The sequence below is a fragment of the Ciconia boyciana genome, chromosome 23, assembly GCF_034638445.1.
Source record: "Ciconia boyciana chromosome 23, ASM3463844v1, whole genome shotgun sequence".
Taxonomy (NCBI): Eukaryota; Metazoa; Chordata; class Aves; order Ciconiiformes; family Ciconiidae; genus Ciconia; species Ciconia boyciana.
In genome coordinates this window covers 2,509,221-2,532,305 of record NC_132956.1, presented here as the reverse complement: position 1 = coordinate 2,532,305, position 23,085 = coordinate 2,509,221, and the positions used below count along the sequence as shown (strand labels likewise).

The 23,085-nt window shown below is 46.1% G+C and overlaps 2 protein-coding genes across 5 annotated transcripts in view; one reads left to right on the top strand and one right to left on the bottom strand.

The window, feature by feature from the left end:
• Window positions 1-9,443, top strand: part of RASSF5 (Ras association domain family member 5) — a 35,824-nt gene extending 26,381 nt beyond the window's left edge. For both annotated transcript variants that reach the window (XM_072844747.1, XM_072844748.1), the window contains 4 exons: window positions 2,568-2,681; window positions 4,282-4,579; window positions 4,957-5,072; window positions 6,290-9,443. In XM_072844747.1, coding sequence (XP_072700848.1) covers window positions 2,568-2,681; window positions 4,282-4,579; window positions 4,957-5,072; window positions 6,290-6,442 — 681 coding nt within the window. In that variant the 3' untranslated portion in view covers window positions 6,443-9,443. The remainder of the gene's footprint in view (window positions 1-2,567; window positions 2,682-4,281; window positions 4,580-4,956; window positions 5,073-6,289) is intronic.
• A 648-nt stretch (window positions 9,444-10,091) lies between these two features.
• Window positions 10,092-23,064, bottom strand: EIF2D (eukaryotic translation initiation factor 2D). 3 transcript variants are annotated; one of them, XM_072845059.1, is made up of 15 exons: window positions 22,473-23,064; window positions 21,314-21,504; window positions 20,513-20,596; window positions 18,268-18,358; window positions 17,496-17,603; window positions 16,562-16,851; window positions 16,233-16,350; window positions 15,738-15,783; window positions 14,928-15,031; window positions 12,881-13,039; window positions 12,064-12,153; window positions 11,864-11,959; window positions 10,778-10,898; window positions 10,458-10,632; window positions 10,092-10,352 (listed from the first exon to the last, which is right to left on the bottom strand). In XM_072845059.1, exons 1-15 carry the CDS (start codon window positions 22,526-22,528, stop codon window positions 10,282-10,284), a joined length of 1,800 nt encoding a protein of 599 aa, XP_072701160.1. In that variant the 5' UTR covers window positions 22,529-23,064; the 3' UTR covers window positions 10,092-10,281. The 3 variants fall into 3 exon arrangements, with proteins under 3 accessions (XP_072701160.1, XP_072701161.1, XP_072701162.1); XM_072845060.1 differs by lacking the exon at window positions 22,473-23,064 and adding an exon at window positions 22,103-22,364; XM_072845061.1 differs by lacking the exons at window positions 21,314-21,504; window positions 22,473-23,064 and adding an exon at window positions 19,107-19,272 and having other exon boundaries at window positions 20,513-20,589.
• Between the last annotated feature and the right edge of the window lie 21 nt (window positions 23,065-23,085).

Below are 23,085 nucleotides of genomic sequence, written 5' to 3'. Positions count from 1 at the left end.
CGCCTGGCTGGCTGGAAAGCCCCTCTGCTGAAGGGCTTTGGGTGAGCCAGGCTAAAGTGGTGTCAAACCTTGAAGGACAAAATGGGCCTCATGTAGGGAGTTTCCAATGGTCTTGTGCCAATAAAGTCATCGAGGCTTCCTGAATGCCGCTGTTGGACCCGCGTCCCGCTGCTGGTGAGGCAAGCGGCTGAAGAAGCTGAAGAGCTCCAGTGATCGTGCGAAGCAGTGAACAGCGGGTATTGCTGCAGGCTGTAATTCTTGCTGCTGGTTGGCATCTGGCACCATGGTTTGACATGATCGGCGTCCCTGGGCTGGGGACGTGCTCAGGGCACGTTCAGCTGCGGTACCTCGCGGGGAACGCTGCTCGGCCGTGCGTCCTCGCAGGCTGCCCGCAGAGACCCGCGCTGCACTCGGCGCGGTCCTGTCCTTGCAGCAGGTTATTTCCCACGAGGAGACCCAAAGGTGGCTGCTGGGCTTTACCGTGCAGCTGGGGAACTCCTGGGTTAGTGTACCTCTCTGTATTTAATTTTTTTGAATAGATTTTCTTCACCCACTTGTGAATTTGAATTTACTTCAGGGTCACACGAGTCCTTGCTTCCATCTCACTATTACAGGAGCCATTAACTCTGCAACAGACTGCTCCAGATAGATGCTGAAGGTGAGCGGGTGCTTTTGTCCTGAGTACGTGCTGTGGGCTTGGTGTGGCAGTACCAGGGATGAGAGGGGATGCAGGGGGTGTCCCCAGAAGCGCTTGCTGCCTGTCTGGTCGGCAGCTTTAGCTTTGTGCTCTGGGTTTCCCTCCCCTCCTTACCCGCCCTGCGTGGTGCAGGCAACGCACCGGCACTGGGGACAGCCCCAGCAGCCTCGAGGGGCTCCGCAGCTGCCGAGGCTGCACTTGAACTCCTAGGGTGGGAACACACAAAATCCCGGCCCGTACGTGCTGCCGCATCCTTTCCTGCCTTCCAGCAGGTTTTCGGAAAAGAGCTCGCTGGTTCTTGTGTTCCCGCAGCGCCCAAGCGTGCCTGGGCTCTGCCGTCACGCTGGGCACGATGGTAGAGGATCGCATCCTGACATTTCTTTTCCAGGGTGTCCATGGGCCTTTGCAGCCTGTGCTGCAGGACTCGGGCAGATGGGAGGTGGGAGCGTGGCTCAGGCTCTTGCTCGAGGCTGCTACAAACCTTCATCTCTGCAGAAAACCATCTGCAACTGCATGTTCCCAGTGCCTCGTCAGAGCATCCCTCCCGGCTCCCCTGACACTGTTCTTGCTCTGTCCCTGGAGAAAGGTGGCCAGCATCCCACGAGCCTTGCTTGCCTGCCTTCGAGGCCGGGAGCGGGGAGGCTGTGTAGCCAGAGAAGTCTTCCTGGGGCCGGGGGGGAGCAGTGGGGTGCAGGGGCAGGCAGGGCTCGGCGGTGGTTTGCATGCTTTCCTCCAGCGTACCCCAGAGATGCGTGCTCTGGCCCTCTTCTGCAGAAAGCACCTTACTTTTCCCCTTTTAGATGGCCTCTAATGGGCACCGTGGTCCTGCTCCCCTCTAGCCCAGGTCTTGCAGCCGCTCCGACACCATGGCAGCATCCTCCTGGCCTGGGCTCTGCCCCCCTTCCCAGGTCGGCTCAGCCTGTGCTGCCAGCAGCGCCGGGCTCTGCTCTGGCACTTCGTCCAAACCCATTCATTGCCTTTCTGCTTAAACGCTCTAAACCCTGGGCTGCATTTGGGAAGCTCCCGCGAGCTGCCTCTCCACGATGGGATCGTGTTTTCCCGTTATTAATTAGCGACAGTTCCATGTGCGACCTGCAGGTAAAGCTCACCTACGTGCCAAATCTGTCCTTTCGCCTCCTAAGAGGAAATTCCTCAAAACCTGGGCGAGCAGCAGCAGCCGTCGTCCTCCCGGCGAGCCCACGCGTGGGCAGACGGTGAATGGTTTCTGACACAGGGTGGGATGCGTTGACTGGGTTCGCAGTGACGGATTTATTAGTCACGCAGCCGGCTTGCTGCTCGTGTGATTTTACTGCTCTGAGCTATAATTTCCAAAGCTAAGGAGGAGAAATCCACCAGAGATTTAACTTCAGGTTCTGCCTGGGTAAACCTGCTGGAAGCTGGTTGAGGGGCACCCTGGGTTTTTAAGGGGGTGCCTGGCTTGGGTAGGCAGAGCCATGAATACTGGAAATAGGACGTGATTTTTCAACTGCGTTGCAAGAAGCAAAGGAACGCTCAGCAGGTGCGGGTGGCTCCTCTTGAAAGCGGGTTTTAGAGGCTGGCTTCTTTGCCCTGGTTTGTACGGGGACGTCTTTACGCTCTGTGCCTCGGTGTCCCACTGACTGGTGGGTTTTGTGTTACCCTCCACTGCCTGGTACTGGTGTGCGGAGGTGGTTTGGGGCAGGGACGTGGCGTCCTGCACGTTTAACCTCTTGGCCCTAGGGACCATCTCCACCTGCGCCATCGCTGCTAGCGTGAGCTCGGGATCTGCGCAGCCTCTTTGTTCCTGCGTTTCTCAAGCAAAAGCAGAGCTGAACGGACGCGGTGTTACCCAATATATAAAACAGCTAAAGCCTGTCTCTTCTGGTTTCAGAATGTAACACAAACAGTAGAAGAAGAAAAACCCGAGCCTCCGACCATCCAGGAGATCAAACAGAAAATTGAAAAATACAATGCAAAAGTTACAAACTGCCTGTTGATGAAGCTGGTATGTATTGGGCTCTATTTGGGTAACACAGAAAGACCGATGCTGGTTTCTCTGGACTGTGAACTGGCCAGGCTGGAGGAAGGCATCTCCAAGGCAAGAGGCCTTGTGGCTGTTGAGATGTTCTTGTCTTCCTTACCCGATCTGCTTTTTCTCCTGCTTGGGTTTCCTTAGCGTTAGTCACCAACACTTGAGATAACCCTTCCCTGCCTCCGTCCCTTCTCAACTGGGAGCACTGGCACAGTAATCTCTGGCCAGCCTGTGCTGCGAATGACTTGCCACAAATAGATGAGCCCATGTTGTTCTAGCGGGGATGAGTCACGGCAAAACTCGGGCTGCGACGCTGCAGTTCAGCAGCTGTCGCAAAGTGGATTTAGAAACACAGCGTGTATTTAGAAACACAAAGCCTTTCTAGAAAAGAGATGCTTCTCACCTCTCCACTGCCAGGCTTGCTTAAGCAGAGGTCTAAGAACCACAGTGGATGCCTCATATTTTGAAGCTTTGATTGCAGACTTGCTTATCACCACCCTGTAAGTAAAGCCTTGGTGGTATGTGGTGAGAAGACAAGGAAATCGCCTCTTCTACAAACCGGAGTACCGCAAAGGTACAAACTTCACGGGATCTTTCAGAGAGGGGGAAAAGCTGCTTAGAGTGAAATAATTAAATTGTAGAACTTCAGGAACAGCCGCTACGTAACTCCCTGGTGCTTGCTAACATCTGAAAATAAAACTGAAATTTATTTAAAATAGTAAATCTTCCAACAATTTCCTTTGTGAAGGCTGCACAGTAATTTCTGCTGGAATGTCTCTCCCACCGATTTTTATCAGCCTTTGACTTAAGAGTGTCATTCGGGACCCAAATGTTTACTCTCGAGTTACTTTTCTTGAAGCTCAGTGAAAACGCAGCCTTGAGACTTGACACAGCCTTGGGGACGCAGTTGGGCTCAGCCACTGGTGGTAGCCGCCGGTGGTGGCCCTTTGGTGGGACCGCAGGCCAGTGCTCCTGGCACCCGAGGTGGATCCCTCGGCTTGTTCCTGCCTGGCACCCGCAGATGGACTGTACGGAGCCAGGCTTTTCTCTTGATTTTTGCATTTTTGCAGAGCTGAGGGTAGGGTAAGGGACCTGTTGTGAGACAGGCTGGTCTTGAATGATGATTTATTACATGGAGATGCGAGAATCCCACAAGCAGGTAATAAAACGTGGGGAATACAGTTGGGAGATCCTGCTGAACACGAGGGGTAGAGACCTTCCCAGAGGTTTCAAATCCTCACGTAAGTGCAACTACCAATTACATATAATGGTTTCCGTAACTGACTTGTAGCAGTGTCAGTTTTAAATAAGACAAGATCGTACAGACGTGAGGAAGGGATGAGTCATTACCGAGTGGAAGGAACAGGAGAAAATAAATAGTGACTAACCCGAAATTACTGGTTACTTTTTACATGATTAATAAGAAACCCTCAAACTCCTAGCAGTACGGAGGGGTGGAAAGTCCTGCAGTCACCCCGCAGGCTGCAGCACTGGAGACCAGAAAGCCCCTCGTGGTGGGGGGGAGGACTGGGAAGGCTCCCTGGAGCCTGATCCCCCCTCTCTTTTGCTTTAGAACGACGATGGGACGTACACAGGTTTCATTAAAGTGCATTTGAAACTGTGCCGCCCGGTGACGGTACCGGCGGGGATCCGGCCACAGTCCATCTACGATGCCCTCAAGGAGGTGAACCTGGCCGATATGACGGACAAGAGAACCTCGTTCTACTTGCCGCTGGATGCCATCAAGCAGCTCCACATCAGCAGCACGACCACGGTGAGCGAGGTGATCCAGGGGCTCCTGAAGAAATTCATGGTGGTGGATAATCCTCAGAAGTTTGCACTTTTCAAGGAGATGCGGAAGGATGGGCAAGGTGAGTTCGTGCCCTCGGACCCGCTAGCTTTCCTGCGGCTGATCAGTTTGCTTACTATTTTGTGTGACAGAAACATCATCAAAGCATCCATCTGGGGCTCGGCGGTGTGTCAGGCAGGCAGTGCCTAAATGTCAGGCGAATAAATGCCCTGACCACCACAAGAGGTGATGCTGACGGGGAATTACTGGTTTTCAGAAGGGGGCTGGAGTCCCCTAAGACCTACCAGAGATTGTTATGGATCTCTGATAGAGACTCAGCGATTTCCACTGTGATCCTGAGCAGCACGAACCACTTTCACATGCTCCAATTGACCTCCTGAGCTTTCCTCTGCCCTGGCAGCCACGGTCTGACTGTGGATGTCTGCTCTCCCCTTGCAGTGCTCTTCCAGAAGCTCCCTCTCACCGAGTACCCCCTGTACCTCCGGCTGCTGGCGGGCCCTGACACAGATGCGCTCAGTTTTGTGCTGAAGGAAAACGAAACAGGGGAAGTTGAGGTACGTCGGTGACTCCTTCCCTGGGTTTTTACATGAACATTAACAGCGTTGCGGAGCACGTGGCAGCGTTGCAGAGGTGGGAGATGTATGGCAGAGGCAGCACGGGTTGAAGCAGTGCCACGCAAGCAAGGCTGCTTCCCTCTGATGGGGCTGGGTTTACCATGCAAAGTGTGATACCAGCTGTTCTCCAAACTTAAATGGACTGCTTGTACCTTATTTTTAGAATAATTAAAAAAAAAAGGATCACTTATTGCTCCTCAATTATGTTGATTTTTAAAAAATTTAAACTTGAGCTGTGAAAATGCTGAGGCCAGTTTTGATGGCCAAACCATAGTCTGTTTGCAGAACCAAGCAACGCCATCCCAGAGTTAACCCTCAATAATTAGATTAGCTAAACACTGTTATAAGTAATCCACTAATTTAAGTAGAAGCCAAGGACACTCAGGTAATAAATTTGCAGTCAGTTTTTGGTTGCAGTCGTGCTCCCCACCACGATGAAGGCAAACGTCGGGAGCTGCCACATCCAGAGGGATTCTGCCTCCTGTGCCGGGAGCGGCTCCGAGCGGGGGGGTTCGGGACGTGCCGTGCCGCCTGATGGTAGGGATGCGGCTGGTAGGGACGCCGCAGGAATGCCAGCTTCCCACAGCCGTGCTGAGCAGACAGAAAGCAGTATTTATTAAGTGATCGCAATCATCAGCCCGTGGCCTGCCTGTTCCTTGCTGTCAGCCCAACGTTGTTGTAGGTGACAGCCGGAGCAGCCAGTCTGCTGGCACCCCGTGCCAAGAGCTTTGCTGAAGCTCAAACAGTTTTGATAACGCTGCAGTAAAATAAAGAGAACTGGCTCCTGGTGGGTAGTGTTGCCTGCTGGGACCTCGTTCCTCCTTCGTAACGAGAAGTGCAGGTGAATGCTACGTCAATTTTTTCCACGTATATTTCGGTTCCTTAGGGAGCTGTGTCATCTCTTGCAGCAAAGGTATCTTCTATTAAATCTACAGTCTCAGGCGCTCAGGACTGGGATGGTCCTTTATGCTGTAGCCCATTATCTCGTCTCTCTCACAACATGACACTGTGAGATTAAGCTACTTGGAGATCAGATACATGTTGAAATGTCTTTTACTGTTCCTCTTCACAGATTCAGGGGGAAACAAAAAACCCCACAAAAGCAGTAAGGTGAATGCTGTGTGCTTACTTTCCCTCTGTTTCTGCTGTTTCTGCAGTGGGATGCATTCTCCATCCCAGAGCTACAGAACTTCTTGATGATACTGGACAAAGAAGAAAAGGACAAAATCCAGCAAGTGCAAAGGAAGTACGAGAAGTTTAAACAGAGACTGCAGCAGACCTTGAAAGAAGCCAGAGGCAAGCCTGGATAACTCCTCAGGAGGCACTGGGCATCAGACTAAGCTAGATATCATTTTTAAAATTAAAAGACACTTCTCAGGACGCCTTATAGTGGTCACTCTCCCTCTTCATCCTTCCATTAAGGACTGGCTCACAGCACCCCTAAAATGAATGTACTGCATTGTCTTTTTCTGAGACCTTTTATCCCAGGACCAGAGCCAGTCAAAGAACGGGAAGCCTGTTTTAAAAACTGTGGCTGTCAACACACCAAACACAGCTGCTGGTTCGCTTTTCAGCTGTACCATCAGATGGAGAAGCTTCGTGGAAAATGCTCAGCGTTAAACCCAACAGGAACATCTACTGGCTAATGTTTTGAGCAGGGTAACACTTGCTGTTCACACTCCTCCCGGCAACTTGCTTGTTCTTGTTCGGAGGTGCTGCGGCTCATTGCGTGTGCCCACGTGGCCGAGGTCTCATTTCGTAAGTAGAGCACAGGAAGCAGCAGATAAAGCGGAGGAGGTTGTTGCACCAAGCCACGTGGGTGTTGCAGCTGCAACCAATGCTGGATGGACTTGTTCAGGGCCAAGATAGCCAGGGAAATGTAAAGTTATGACACCAAGGCAGCTGCAACACCCAAACAGTCTGTTAGTAAGTATTATTGAAACTTGGTAATATTAATTCCAGGAAAAGTCATCCATTTTTATTCTAATTAACTTCCAATTTTGAAAACAGATGTGAATTAAAGCAAATACCCCTGATGCTTAGCTAAGCTAGCCAGTGTTTTACCAGTTTTCTACTCTGTAGGAATTGTGACCTGTGTTTTAACAAATTCTGTTTGAAAAGTGTCAAGCTGATGGTTGGGGCATGGGCTGATGGTTCGATACTGAACATTTAGCAATACATATCCAATAGACTAACCTGGGAAAGCTCAAAACCCCCTTTCACAAATCAAACTGATTTTGAGCTATGAACAGGTCTGGCACCGAGGGAGAGGAGCTCCGACCAGGGCCAGGGTGTGGATGTGGCACCAAGAGCGCAGGCTGCCTGCGTGGGAAAGCCTTAGCACCAGGAAGAGTAAGGGAACTGTTAGCCTGAGATGCTTTCCTCCCACCGCTCTCGTACCGTGCTTCCTCCTGCTAACCCTCCTTGCACTGCTCTCCCCCCACTCCTGTCTGTGACCCGCCATCCTCTCCCTCCCTGTGCCATTCTGTACCCGTCGTGTTCTCCTTCCCTCTCTCCCCACTCACAATCGGTGCTCTGCCTGCACGTCCAGGAAGGTTACCAGGTTTTGCTCTCTATGTGGAGCTAGGAGAGAAGAATAAGTCTCTCTCTCCCCCCCCTCTCAGGGCTCCCACTGTCTCCGATGCATGCGCTGTGCATCCTTCAAAAAAAATCCTTGAGCTGGAGCGTCAGTTACTGCCCTAACTCTAACCAGCGACCCTGATCTCGCTCATGCTGTGCAGCGATCGCTGAAGGGCAAGGAGGGTTCCAGGGATGCCAGTCTGAGAGAGGATGGTCCCCATGTTTACTCTTGGTGCTTTGTACCGAGCACGCTGCACGCAGCCAGGTTCAGTCTTCCCTCTGTTTACACAGGACACCGCAACAAAGCATAAAGAGAAAACGGAACATTAATACTAGCCGGATTCAGATGGAGCGTGTGAGAGTTTCATAGTGACTTGTTGAACAAGTGTCCCTTTGAGCTCGCTGTAGACTGCTGTGATCCCACCTGCACGAAGTGGGGTCACAGGTACCACAGAGACAACGTGGAAGAGTCTAAAATTTACCTCAGTGCCTTTTTTTCCTTAAGCGTGAAACCTTTTTGCATTTGGGCTAAGGAGGAAGTTGGAAGGGGCTTTTGTCAAGAGGCCTTCTCAGTCCTGTCCCCCCATTTACCTGAAGTACTGTTGTGAGGAGGCTGCTTTTTGTCCGTAGAGGGACGAGGAACTGTTTTTTGTTTCTTTCTTGAAGGTGACTGCTTGGGATTTACCCCCTCCCCCAGCCCCGATTTATACTTGAGCATGTTTGTTTATAAATCGTAAGAGAGTAACTGCATCACAGAAAGCCCCTCGGTTTGTATAAATGCCACTTTCTGCAGGCTTAGTTCCAGCTCATGTTTTAGTCAGTAGCGTAAAAGGGTTTGCTAAGAGGGCTATGGCCTCTGGCAGGCGGTGCGGGAAGGGCCTCTCCGCTGTACTGCACTCTACACCCAGATGACCTTTAACAACGTGGCAGCAGCCCAAACAGAGCAACAGTTTTCATGCTCTGGGGCTGTTTGTCCATTTACAAGAATATTTATTACTTCACTATACACTTGTGAAGTAATTTAAATAACACTTATCTAGTGCTTTGAGTCTTGAAAGCATGGTATAAATATTTCTGTTCAGTCAAGAGAAAGAACACTGTAAAAACTGCCATTGGTTCTGAGAAGTAAGATCCAGACGCTCGTTTTTAAATCTCTTATCTTTCTGGCTGAAAGTCGCAAAGAATTCTTTTGTTGTTGTTGTTGTTTCCTACTAGAGGTTTGGTGACTGTCTCCCTCTCCCCTCCTGGGACCCAGCATGTCTTTGACATTCTGTAGAAGGCATGGCTTCTTATGCAATTACTGTGAATGCTGCTGAAAACCTCCTGCAAAGGGGAGGGCTCTCTCTTTTGTTTTTTTAAGATACGGAGAATTTGAAGACTTGGTAGATCTTGAAACTCAGATTCTCAACAGTCAGTTGAGCTGTAGCTAAGACAGAAGTATTGGCCCCTTCCTTACGCGCAACATACTGTTGGCAGTGCCTTTGGTTAGTATATTGTGCTGCCTAGTTCGTGTAAATTTATTTTTCATGTCTATTCTAAAACATCTGAAATAATGTGTATAGAATGGAAGCTTCTATGGCAAAGTGAAATGCATTTTTGCAATGCTGTAATTTATTTTTACTACTCCCTAAGAATTCTATGGCATTTTTAAAAAACATCTCACTTCCACCTCTTTTGAGAGTTCTGAAATTATTTGTTCAAATGCAGACAGTGTAAAAGACAACGATAATAAACCTGTCAGTAATTAAAGAAATCTCTTTAACTTCTTTTTCTGGCGCCCTCCTATGGAACCTTCGTGTATTAAGTCTAAAGGGAAAATACAGGAATCCTTCCTAGAAGGGAATTTTCAATTTCATAACCCTACTGTGAAGCGTTTAAGCTCCAGCTAAAGCGGTACAGAACATCTACCCCTGTGAAACCTGACCAAAGCGTTCCATTAACCTTCTCTTAATATTTTAGCTGGATTTGAGAGAACTGCTACCCATGTCTATCTGTGGTAAATTACAGTTCATGTCATACATTAAAATGTATTTATATATGAAAATAATATCAACCATAAAAATCCAGCTAATAGAGTTCATTCTCAGTGCTGAAATGTCTGATATGACTACCTGGAAATGTTTAAAAGGATAAAATCTAAAACCAAATGGGGTTTACTTCTGACATACACAATCCATGGCACAAGATACTGGACTGTTCCAGGACAATGTGTTGGAATGTACTTCGCTTACATTTTGGTGGAGGTTCTATTACCATGCCTTTGCTAAAAGATGCAAAGCAAGATTGTTAAACTAGCTAAAAGCCACTGTAGCGAGAAAACCACTGCACCATTAGGAACGTCTAGAAAAACATATGGAAAAGGATAATGCTAGGGGTTTTATTCAGCTTTTTATTTTTATGAAAAATTAACAGCTGCAGCAATATTATTATTATTTGGGTGAATCCTAGACCTTGTAAACATCCAGGACTCATTTTTTAATGAATAGGGCCTGTACATTATCCTTGATTTGTTGGCAGAACACTTCTATAAATAATGAGATCTGCATAATTCTTACAGTAGATTTTTCTCTTACTTCTTCCGGCCAAGCTTTGGAGCCTTCTCAAGGCCTTGAATATACTTCCGAGGTAGCTGGTACTCTTCTGCAACATAACCAAGAGTTCACTTCAGGTAAATATTCAGAGCTCAGGAATTAAAATCTGTATCTTGCTGTAACCAGTCCCGGCCCAGTTCCAGAACAGACTTACCTAGCAGCATCTTGGCCAGATGATGGATTTGGTTGCCTTGGATCTGGACCTGAACTCTATCTTTCGTTCCTGGTACTGGGGTGATGGTGGCACTGGCTTGTACTTTTTGTTGCAGGATGTTGGCCACGCACTGTGGGTCTAGACCATACAGCTCAAGGTTCTTGATAATTGTCACCTAGAGGTTTTAATAATTATTGCAAATGTCACTGCTGCAGGTGTTAGCAAGTCATGTCCCATTAATCCCAGAAAAACGAGCTGCCAAGGCTGCTCTCAGAACCTGGGCTTCTGCTCAAAACCCATAATTTTACTTCTCTCTTTACCTTCTTATTTGATGATCTCTGTGCTACAGTTATGTCGATGGGCTCAATGTTTCCTTTCCTCACAATAGGTTCTTGTCCAAAAAATGTCACCTGGTGTAAGGGCTGCAGTCGTTCAAGGCACCTGAACAAAGTTTATATATCCAGTTAGCCTATACAGTACAGCAAGGCTGATGTTAACCATGCTTTTCCACTGCAGCCTCTCACAGGTTTATGAGACTACATGAAAGCCAAGATTCTATGTGTGAGAAGAATTTGGATGTTAAGAAGATAATGCATAATGATCTCATGCAAAGATTTGCATCCTAGCTATTATTTAAAGAAAGGGACTGACTAAAAAGAAAGCTAGTCTGCTGACTTGCAAAAATTATAGCTTAGATTGTTACTGGTAAAATTCTATAAATCAGTTCTTGTAGAGGAAAGCCTTCTTTAATTTTGTCTTTAAGCTATTGTTCAGTTGTATTGCTCACAGACTGGTGAAGCAACTTCAGTTTAAAATTCAGCATAAACTGTGTTAGTGTCCCACGAGCAAACTTGGCTTCAGAAATAAAGGAAGCTGCTGGAGGTGCCTCGGAAACATTGTGTGATGAAGAAGCTCAAGGCAAGTAAGACATTGGGGACAGTTAGGCAAAGTTTTTCAGTATATGGAAACAATGATCTTGTGTCAGATACTCAGGTATCTTGGATCTAAAAGGTGGGTTTAGGTTATCGATGCAGAAGTTGTGCTGCACATAAAGAGCAGGATAACTACCGTTGCCTAAAAAGGGCATGTTCAGCTATCTATTGCAAAGGATGGCTTTATAAATATGTACATACAGATTATACACAGAACCAGGCACTGTTTAGGAAGCTTTCCCTGATAAGTGGTTAGCAGGTAAACAAAAAAACCTGCAACAATAGTTAATGCTAGGTGCTTGTTAAATGGTGAAGAACGAGAGATTCTTCAAGGGAAGGTCTCTGGATTTTTTGGGGGTTTTTTTTTGTGTTATCAGTAGGAAGTTACAATTTAGGTAGCTCAAATAACACGTGGCTTTGAGTTGCATGCAATAAATCTGTGTAACACTGAAACACTACATTGGGAAAAGTCACCTGCTCAAGAGGTCATCCCATTTAAGGTGTGAGATTTCATCTTGTTCCGATTTATCTAACAGGCAGTCGCACAGAATGGCGTTCACCTTTACAAAGCTACAAAACAGAAACACGCATTAGAAGCAAACAAGTTCACTTTTTTCCTCTAACTTCAGCATCTCCTGTGGAAGCAGGTTACGACAACTTCCATGTCTACTTACTTTTTGTTTGTTTCATCAACCAACTCGTTCGTCTTCACATAGTTAATGATGATGTTTCTCACCTCACTGCTTGAGAGGATGCTGCCTTTTCTAAAGAGAAAGAAAACTTTTGAGCTTACTACTTTAAGTAGTTAGGTGTTGGGTTCTGTTACTAAGACGACAGCAACTACCCTGACTACATTTGGCAGCAACAGCTCAATACTGAAATACATCTGCTAGGGAGTGATTTCTTGTTCCACCTCAGCTGCTGTATACCAGATAAAAGCCTCACAGCAGTAATTACAGACACTCTAAACCCCTCGGTTTTGGGGGCCTAGTTTAGGAGGATGACCCAATGGCACCCCTAACTTCAGGGGACTGTGGATAACTTGTACAAAAGTGCTCAGCTGAAGAAAGGCTGCCACCGAGTGCTATGTAAACTACATCAAAACAGACAAGATTAGGGCACAGGGAGGCAAGTGAGCTCTCTAAATTATCTGGGCATCCTCTTTTCAGTAAACCATACTGTGGGTGGACAGAATATGCCTTATCCAATGGCAAATTAAGACAATCCAAGTAAAATGTATCAATTTTGACACTTGAGCTATCACCTCCTTAGCTGTGGGAGAACTGACGTGAGTACTTGCTGAACGCAGTTCTCACAGCCTCTTATCTTTCTTCCCTTTGTGAAGCAATGAATATATTCTTGATTCCCATCACCCTTCCTGACAGCATTGCAGGGCCCTCCCCATGAGGGCTAACAAAATGGTAGCAGCATAGGTTTGTTAGTCTCTCTCTTCATGTAACAATGGTTTCATTGTACTTTTCCAGTTCTTACCTGTGTCCAGATTCCTGAAAGAGTGGGATCATTTTTGTTGAGACCCCATAAAGCGGGATGATTTCAGGAGCATGGTACACTTGTTCTCTGTCTTCACTCTTGCTGTCTTGGGCAGCAGCGGCTGAAGAAAATCCTTCAGGTACTGCAAATGCTTTAACGCTGAAACAAGAATTATTTGGTGTGAGTGAAAGGGATTGAAACATATCACTTCCATTTCACTGAGAAACTAAAACCTAGCAGAGTCACACAAAAAGCTTTCTGGTCTGTTGTACCATATGTCAGTTCCTCCAAATGCACTCCACTGCAGTGGGGGCCTGTGTCTGTGGATTAAAGGACATGATGAAAGAACAGGATTTTGGAGCGTTAGCTGCAATTACTAAATTCGTCTTGTACATGTTTCAAAGATACACATAAATAAGCACCTTAACTCAGGTGATATTAAACATTTTTTACTCTGAGTAAAGCCCTATATGTTGAGGAAAAAGTAAACCTCTCCAGCTATTCTATGCATATTTGACTCTCGTAATTAGAGACAACTGCTATAATTCAAAGGATGCAGCCCCATTCCATAGAATTGCTAGACTTAAATTTAAAAAAAATCCAACTGCACTCTCCACAAATATGCAGACATTTAAAAGCTGAAATGATTCTTTAGCAGTCACTGATAAAAGGCAGTTCTAGAAGAGAGGGGTAAGAACTGTGTCAGTGCAGGAGCTGGAGTCTCGTTTCATTGACCAGAACTGCAGAGTCTGTACTTAAAGGTAAGAGAATCGACAAACTGAGTTTGAGTATGCCTGTCTCCTAATGATAAAGACAAGTAAAATGAGAGAAAAGGTAATTCAAAAAGTCAAAGTAATTCTGCTTCTTTCCAAACGCAGAAGAGAAGGTATGCGTCTATCTACAGAAACATTCTCCCCTCCATTAGTTGTCAAGGAGATGTTATACAACAGGAAGCCTCAGGCCCACTGGGAATTCCAAGAGAGAGCTAATGTGCCGATATGCAGAAGGAACAAGTAGGATGTTCTTGATGTGAGGTAACTAATAATCTTTAGAAAGATACTGGAAACACTGATAGAGGAATCGGGTTGTAAGTAACTGAAAAGGTAAGAGTATTTGTGCAAATCTATGTGTAATGGAAAAGACAGCTTTTTTTTTAATATCATAACTTTGGCTTCTGATTTTGCAAAGCGCTTGATTTGATCCTATATGACTTTCTGAGACTGTAGTTTCATGAGCATTTATTCAGCAGCAGTGTCATCTTTTTATTGGAGTTATTGTTTAGACAGGTAAGTTCACCTCAAAGCTGAACAATGAGCTGTCCCAGCACATAGATGGACTGGGGAGGGGGAGACCTGCTTAAACTGGAAGGGCATAGAACAGTCATACCATTATAGTCAGCGTTAAATAGATGGAAAACTGCCTGATGGGTTTCAAACTTTCTTGCATCCCTTCCCCCAACAACAACAAAGAAACCCACACAAACTGTCAAGACACTGTCAAAGGAATGTGCTTTTCAGTGACTGCTAACAGGCTTGATACTATAACTCTTTTATTAGCATCCAGAAATTTGTCATTGTAACACTGCAACAAATTGCCATGAATTGAATCCTCCTTAACATTTTCAAAGCTGTTTCTCTGGAAAATTTGTACACTGACTACAAGGATAAAGAGCCATATGCAACTTTCAGATCATTTAACAGTCCTTTCTGATCTTAAGTTCTGTGGATGAATGCACAACTAACAAGAAAGGAAAGGTGGAAATCACAACTGTCATTAGACTTTAAGCGTGCTCAGTGCCACTGAGTAAAGAAGGAAGAACATAGTTTACCTGGAAGAACTTTACAAGAGCAGGAAACATAAGGAATGTTGTATAGAAGCAGGGTATAAAACCCCTCCATAGCATATTAAGATTAGGAAATGAGGGCTGCTACAGCTATTCAGAACAGGAATTCAAGCAGAGTATAGGTAATAGAGCTGGAAGTAGCAGATTCTGCTCCCTTCTTTCGGAGACTACCAACTCTTTTAAAGACTACAATATTCTACATACTCTGGATGTTTCCAGTCCACTTCCACGATGCTCTCCACACCTTTGTTCAGCTCCTTCACTTGTAAGATCTTCTGGTGCTGCATACATTGCAGGAATTTAGAGAACTGAAGGAAGCAACAATCAGAAATGTGGAGTCAAGCATTTTAAATTCCTGTTCATGTGTTTCTGACTACCCCAAAGTTACTTGCCAAATCAGAAAAACTTCTTTAAAAAACAAACAAACACCCACATCCCACACCTTTGCTTCTCTAAACACAGCAATTGCTAAGGAGCAGTGAGTGCCTCAGTCTGGCTCTAAAACAGAGTAAGCAAGTGTTCCTTTTGTAGATCTGCCATCCGTTTGCTCTGTGACCTTCTTAGCCAAATCACAGTACATCTCATGTGGACTACTGTGAGATCTTTGGCAATGCACTTTGTCTTTGCTTGTCATCTACACAACAGGGACAATATCGTCTCCTTTCTCTTCATTTTTGTTGGTTAACAGCTTTAGAAAAGGAATGGCCTCTTCTTGCAAGTAACTGCACTGTCCAACAAGACCAGAATCCTTTAACAGCTATCGCAGTATACAGTGGCAGATAGCATTAGCTGCATTTCAAAGCCGATCAATGCTCATGCTTTCAGCACAATTACTTTTCTCCCTGGATCCCACAGGAGCTGAGAGTTGAGAAAAAGAACTTGGCTTTTAAGAACAGCTTCTTGGGTTTTTTGTTTGTCTGTTTGTTTTACTAACACTTGAACAATTTTGACTACAAACTTTTTCTCTCCTTCCATTTATTTAAATTAATCCAAAAACCAACAGAAAAATCTCACCTTCTTATAGCTTGATTTCTTTATGTCCAGTTGTTGTCCAGCAGGGCTATAAATGGATTTTTTAAAAGTTCTTTAGTTATAAGTCACCCTTCATTTCTTCTTAAATCTTGCTACTTATGCTAGAAGTTTCTTAACAGCGGAAATACAAATCACACAGAGAAAGAATTACTTCAAACAAGCTAATAAATAGAACATGATGCATGAAACTAGTGCTGATGTTCCTGTGGGTAGGCAAACAGCCATTTAAGTGACTAAGCAATCTTAAATCAAATGTCAGCCAATGCAAGTTAGCTTCCAAGCACATATCCTGGTCTGGACAATCCTTACAGCAAAGTATTTGATGTAAGAAGTGAGCATAATCTTAGATAACCTTATGTAAGGACTGAATTTTACTTTGGAGTCAAAACCTTCATCCTAAATATCACACTCGATCTCCACAGTTTTAAAGTCAAAAACCCAGCATGCAAATCAAAAGACAATCTTCTTACCACATACCAGCATGAGAACATATGGCTGCGTAGAAATGTGCTGGTGAGCAGAGGGAGATCTGACTTCTTTACTTTGCATTTTAAGGCATGAAAAAAGCACTGATTAAATAACGCATCCATTTGCTCTGCAGGGAAAAAAAGGACAAGTAAGCCATGAGTAGTCTGTCTTTCAGAACACAGCACTCAGTTCTTTCAGACTGTCTTTCAGATCACACAGAACTGGCTCTACCCCATTCTCGCAGTGAGCTGTCCAGAATGAACAGTAATCTAGATCATGGGTATGGGCTTCAGCAAACCAAAGGGGCATAGTTTGGTTTCACGTGTATGCAAAAATACCTTGTGGAGTCCTACTGTCTTCAGCTTCCCGCTGAACCTCTGTGTTGGCATCTTCAGCTGTTTCTGCAGCTCTGTTCTCATGGAGTTCCTCCTTTCCCATCAGTCCTGCACAACTATCTCGCTCCTTCAGGCTCAAATCACCAACATCCACATGCTGCAATGGGTCAGTGGAGAAGCTGATGACAGGCTCTTTCCCCTCCATCTCTTCCCCATCTTCAGCACTCTCCTTTTCAGCAGAATCTGTTACCAAAGGAGCTAAGGTAGGAGGATAAGATTTGTCACCATATTCCCTATAAAAGGAAGAAAAAGCATAACATAGCTTTCTGTTTACTGCTTTGAAACCCATAGGACAATGAACAAATATCACCCTGATAAAAGGCACTGGCAGTTACATGGATCTTCTTCTGCATTCTCAAAACTATAAAATTTATTTTTAACTCATCTTCCTCCATAAACTCTATGTTCCCCCCATGAATCTTAATTCAAAACTGAGCAGACTAGTTGAATCTAGAGCAACTCATTTATTTGGTTGAGACTGGGCACAGTTGACCGTTCATAAGCAAAAATGATTCAAAGTTCACTTTTTATAGAACAGGAAGATTTTCTAAAATCAGAGTAACAGGGATGTTCTAGCTTCATTTCTATAATAATTACTCTCGGGTTGAAGGAACTGAATCAAGTGAATAATTTTATATATCTATTTGCAATATGTATATAATGGACAGATGTCAGGACAGACACCTGATTCTGTCAGAAAAGTGTGGTCATCAAAAACATGTAGCTGAAACCTTAATAACGGTCATATCTAAACCATACCCAAATAACTCAATATGTTGAACTGACAGATTAAGCTTACTGGGGCACAGATTTTGATTTTAGTAAACACATTACAGGCATGTTACACATTTTACCAAATGCCTGGCAATATACCCACCAGAGGTGATCCATGTAAGTATGCAACACAGCAAAGCCCTTCCCTTTCATTCCAGCAGCCAGCATCTCCGCAGTGGACATTGTGGCAACTGCAACTGCTACCGGAGCTCTGGGAAAAGAAGGGAGTATTACAGCAGGACAGCACAAATACACTGTGCTACTTGGACAAAGACAGGCTCTGCCATTGTAATATACTGAATTTCTTTCAGGATGTCCTTGTTCTTTACAACCTGCTTTTTATAAAGCATCTCGGTAATTTCTGGTTATCTTTCTGGTATGTAAAGTCTTGCAAAGAATCCCATGCAGCTATGAGACTGAAGTGAAGGTTGTGCAGTGACACAATCTTTGCTTTAATAAAGTACAAGAAGCATATGCACTGCCAAAAGAGACTAGCAGTGGGGGAAAAAGCCAACAGCTTTAGCACTGCTCCCTCACTTTGAATTTCCTCACAGACAAAAAGACAACTGTGTAGAATACAATCTTTTGTTAAAAAAAATTACTCTGTTTCAAAACAAATCTACCAGTTGTGCCCCCACAGGTCCAAAAGAACCAATTTGCAAAGCTTTCCACCTGAGCTCAAACATATCCTAACCCAGAAACTTAAGTGGATTTTTTTTCTGCTGTATTTTCCATTGTTTAGGTCCACAGTGCATCAAATGCACAAGAACGGTTCTGCTTTTATTTCCTCAAAAGCCCCAGAGTCTTCCTGTAAAAAATAGCTTCATTTCACTTTTAATTTCTAAGAAAAGATATGAATAAAGAATCCTCCGTACCTGTTTCCCAAGAGGGTGACAGCACAAAGCGTGCCCCGCTCTACTTGAGGAAAGCCGGAAGATGGCACTACAACTCCTGGCAGCATCAGATCTGAAGAAAAGAATAAAGCACATCCATTTCTCAATGAAAGACTCAGCCACCACCTCCTCCACCCCCACCCCTCCTGTTACTCAGCAAAAACACAAGCCTGTTAATAGCTGAGCACATGCCAGATAAAACATCATTCTCTGTTTCTCCTAGTAAGGCAGCACTTCTTGCTACCACCCTGAGGAGTAAGGGATCCAATTCACAAGGGTGCTGGGCACATCCCAAAAAATTGCTGAAGAGCTAAGCACGCTCAGCCCCTTGCCCTGTCAAGCCCAAAGGGAGTACTCTTTTTAACAGAAAGGTATGCACTCCCAGCCTAGCATTACTCTTCATTAATGACATGGAAAGAGAAAGGAACAAGGAGATGTGTCTGGAACTACCTATTTACTCTTCCCTGTCCTAAGGGCAGGTTATCCCAGCAGCTCCCTCCCTGAAGAGAGAATTGCCTAAAATTTGCCGCTGCTGACCCAACTCTCTTGATCTGACACAATAGCTGCACTCAGCTGTGAACTCTCCTCAGCATGAGGAAGCAGCCTCAACCATCTCCTTGCTAATCTGGACTGAAACAGTACACCTTGTTGTGCGCTTCCTTCTGCTTTCCATACCCGGGATGGATAGACCGGCATGTGAGGAAAGAACAGTTTTCCATGCCGCACGTACGGCATCACGTCATCACCAAATTATGTAAAGGGCATCTGCTCTCCCTCATAGCAGCTATAATTGTCTAGAGCTTGCAGTCTCGTGGACTGACCTGTGTTCCACGGTTTGGTTTCGAAGGCATCTCACTTTTTTCTCAGCATCAGAGATTTAATGTGTATGCTGAAGAAGCCAACAATATTTTTCCTCCCATTCACTGTCACAACTACTTTCAGCAAACCTAGAATGAACTCTGCAATTGCAACACAGGCTCCACATCTCTGAGGACAGAAATCACATAAAGACCTTAACGTAACAAGGTGAGTAGCATGTATTATGTAAATAACCAGGGCAGACAGTAGATACTTGAATTCACGGAACAGATAACACCAACAGCACTACCTTGCCTCTCCTCTGTGTAACTGAATGCTCCCTAAATCTTCTCCTCCCTCCCTCCCTCCCTCCACATCTGCAGCACTGGGTAGTCTCGTGCCTTCCCTCTTCTTTTTGACATGTGGCTCTACCCCTCCCTCTGCCTTTGTTGGCCATTGTCTCGGTGGCCAGCTTCTTATCTTTGGACCGTACCCAGAGGTAGCCTGGTTGCCATGGGAGATGAATGTCCTGCAGCCCTCTTTCATCATGTCCTTCCCCCATTAGCAAGACCTTTTTTTTCCCCAGAAACTAGGTCACTACAAGTCAGCAGCAAGGCTTGCTCAGATGTCTATCACAGCTACACATTCAAGCACTTTATTTCCCCAAAAGCAAACAAAGTAAACAGAGGGACTCGAGTTCTACTTTAGATACTGTATGATGGAAAAAAGACGTCTCTTCCTACACGTACTCTTCCATTTACAGACTAAGGCCGCAGCGGCTGCAATTTAATCTTTTTCTGGTTGAGCAGTTCTGCAATTTAAAGTTTATAAAGACCTGATTCTCATGAGTCTGAACTGCATCCAAAGCAGGTTCCAGAAAATAGACTCCTTTCTTGTTAGTCTCGATACATAATTAGGTGGTAGAGCCAGTAATCCAGGAATTCAAATCCAACCTCACCTGCACAATCCACAATTTACTTGATAGTGATTACAATTGTAGGTTCCAGTATAAACTCACTCTTATCCATAGGATAAGCTAGTTCACCTCTGAATCGACAGGAAGCAGGGTGGCAGCAAAGGAACTCAGCTGCTCAAGGAAAGTGATAAAAAAGACAGACCAATGACACAGGCAGTTCTGTCATCCAATTCAGAGCTGCTGATCACCCTGAGAAGATATTTCCAAATCTGACACTCCCACATGGAACGGGGTACTGCATTTAAACAGCTTAACCTACTTTGCTTCATTCACAAACTTTTTTACAGCTAATTTATTTTCCTTTTTAGGACATCACCATGAATTACTTTGTAAGTACTTATTCTTTATTTTTTGCTTCAGGTACATTTTTGTCACTGGAAAAGATAACATCAAAATACCCCTGAAGGCAACTCCTTTTTGCAATGCAATGTGACAAAGTTCTAGTCCTCTTACCTGCTCCTCCTGCTAGTTTCTGTAGCACAGGGGGCCATGTTGAAAAAGCAGGGAGAAGATCTGGGTAGACCCACAGCGTGTACACTGTCCCAAAACAGAACCAAATTTAAAGATGCATCATTAAAAAGTTCTCCAGCTGTCGCTTCTTCCCATCTTTAAGACTAAGCAGTACAACACTGACCACAACTAAACACTCTGTTACTCGGGTAATCAAGAAATCTGAAGTCAGAATAATCCTACAATAATTAGCAGATGTGATGGAGAAAAATAAACTGCTAGTTAATTCAAGCTCCTCTGAATTATTATAAAGGATATAGATAAATGTTTGCATTATTCTCCTTAAATCAAGGACACTTTGAGCTAAAATGCTACTCCAACAGGGAAGAATTGCTGGGTATGGGAAAAAATAAAAGCATAGAATATCAGAACAATTCATTTCCTAATTCCAGGGCTACCTGGAAGTGGACATCATGCCTCTTGGAATTACACCTTGCAAAAGAGAGAAAAGGGGCTAAGATGCTAAACTATGACTTAAAAAACTCGTTTCCTGGTTTCTAACCCCTCAGCACCTCAGTTTCCTTTTTTGCAGAAAGAATCCAGAAATGCCACTGATTTCTCAAATGTTATTTCAGTGAAAAAAAAACATGTGATTTCACATGTTGGTAGGATAAATGCATTAGATTATGAAGTGTACCGATACTGTAGTGATAAGTACTTAAGACAGACACAAGGAAATCATTTGGGGAAAGCTTGGTGCCCAGTAAGTGAAGAGGGAGGATTATTCTAGCCCACTCCCCATACCTGTTGGATACAGAGCCTTCTCTATTTCAAACAGTATTGGGTTCCTGTTATTCATGTAAACAGTGACAGCCTCCCCTTTGTGAGAGTGTATTTTGATGACATTAAGCTCTTCCTTGTTTGGAATAAACTCAGTCAATTGTTCGGCACTAAGGTTAGGAAAAGCTGCTGCAACATCAGTTCGTAGTTTTCTCCTGTAATGATAAAATCACAAATGTCTTACAAAGCTGTCTAGACCATCCGTCAAAATAATTCCTAGATCAGTAGTTACTATTTTGTTGGCTGTTCATGAGATTCCCACTTTTTCACAGAAGATAATTTGAAGCATTTGTGTCCGGGTTTACAAATAAGACAGTTACACGCTGGAAGAATACTGGGAGAAAGGCCAGGTATGCTTGCCCTGCTCATATTCTTCCTTAAACATCTGCTTACAGCTCCCGTTGCTGTCTTTGCCTCTGTTTTGCACCATTATTTCATTACCGCTCTGAGCTCCCGAGCACAAATCTGGGAGTGTCAGAGTTGCTCAGCCCAGGCTGTCACCTACAGACTCCTGCAGCTCCGGCACGGAGGAGCAGGGGTGCAGCCAGATTTCCCTCTCTCCCCAGTTTTAACTGACGGTTAAGACATGGTGACTGGCATGGTCAAGGTGGGTTTGTCATTCACAGACGTGTCAAGTGAATCCAAAAGATCAGCAAGTCAGCCTAGCATCACTACGCAAGTAACAACATAAAGAAGGATCAGCTAGGCCTCCACGTAACAATTCATTTAAGTCTAGTTTAATTATAGCAGCACCTTCAAGCGAAAAATGCGTTTCATATTCAGGCTGGTTGTTCATGTTCATCACAAATCCAAGGTGAAAGCACCCACAGCTCCCTGCCTGCCCCAAGCCCGGACCTCTGCGGGGGCAGAGCCGCCGCAGCCGGGGATGCCGCCGCTCGCACCGCCGCTGCCCTCGTCGTCTCCTGCGCGGCACCGAGACGGACGCCGAGCCGCGGCGACTTCAGGCCAACACCGCCGCGCCAAGGGCCCGCCGGGCAGCGGGGCCGCGGCGGGACAGGCCCAGCGCGGGAGGCGGCATTGAGCCGCTCCCCTCAGCGGAGCGCTGCCTCCGGGCCTCCCCCCCCGGCGCGGCGGGGGGCTCCGGCCCCGGCCCGGCACTCACCGATCGGACCCCTTGATGGCGGTGTTGGATCTCACCCGGAACGCCCTGGAGAACATGGCGGGCCCGCGCCCCGGCCGGCGCCGCGCTCTCCTCAGGCCGCGGCAGCCGCCATGGCGCCGTCCCGCGGTACAAAAGCGTCCGGGTGGAAACCGCCTCCCCGCGGCCTCGCTCAGGCCGCCCGCTCCGGCCCAGCCCGGCCCGGTCCCCCCGCGCCCCCCGCCCCTGGGCCCGGCCCGGCCCGGCGCGGTGCGAGGGCCACCCCCGCGATGCGCCTCGGCCTCCGCCACGCGAGGGAGGCGATCGCCGTGAGACCTCCGGAGGCGTGGAGCGCCCGAGCCCGCGGGCGCTGCGGGTGTTATCCTAATGGAGCCTTTTCCTCTTCCCAAACGCTTGGGCTTTGTTCTGTGAGGGGTCTCCTGGGGCGGGGCGCACCGGGAGACACGCTGGGGGGGGCAGAGGGACGAGAAACGGGCAAGGAAACCCAAAGGTTTTGGGCAGGCGTCTAAAAATGTACCGACATTTTGTGAGGAGGGCTCCCCCCCGCTTACGAGCCGCTCCCCGGCCCGCGGAGGCCCGCAGGCAGCGAGGCGCCGTTCCCCGGCCCGGCCCTCCC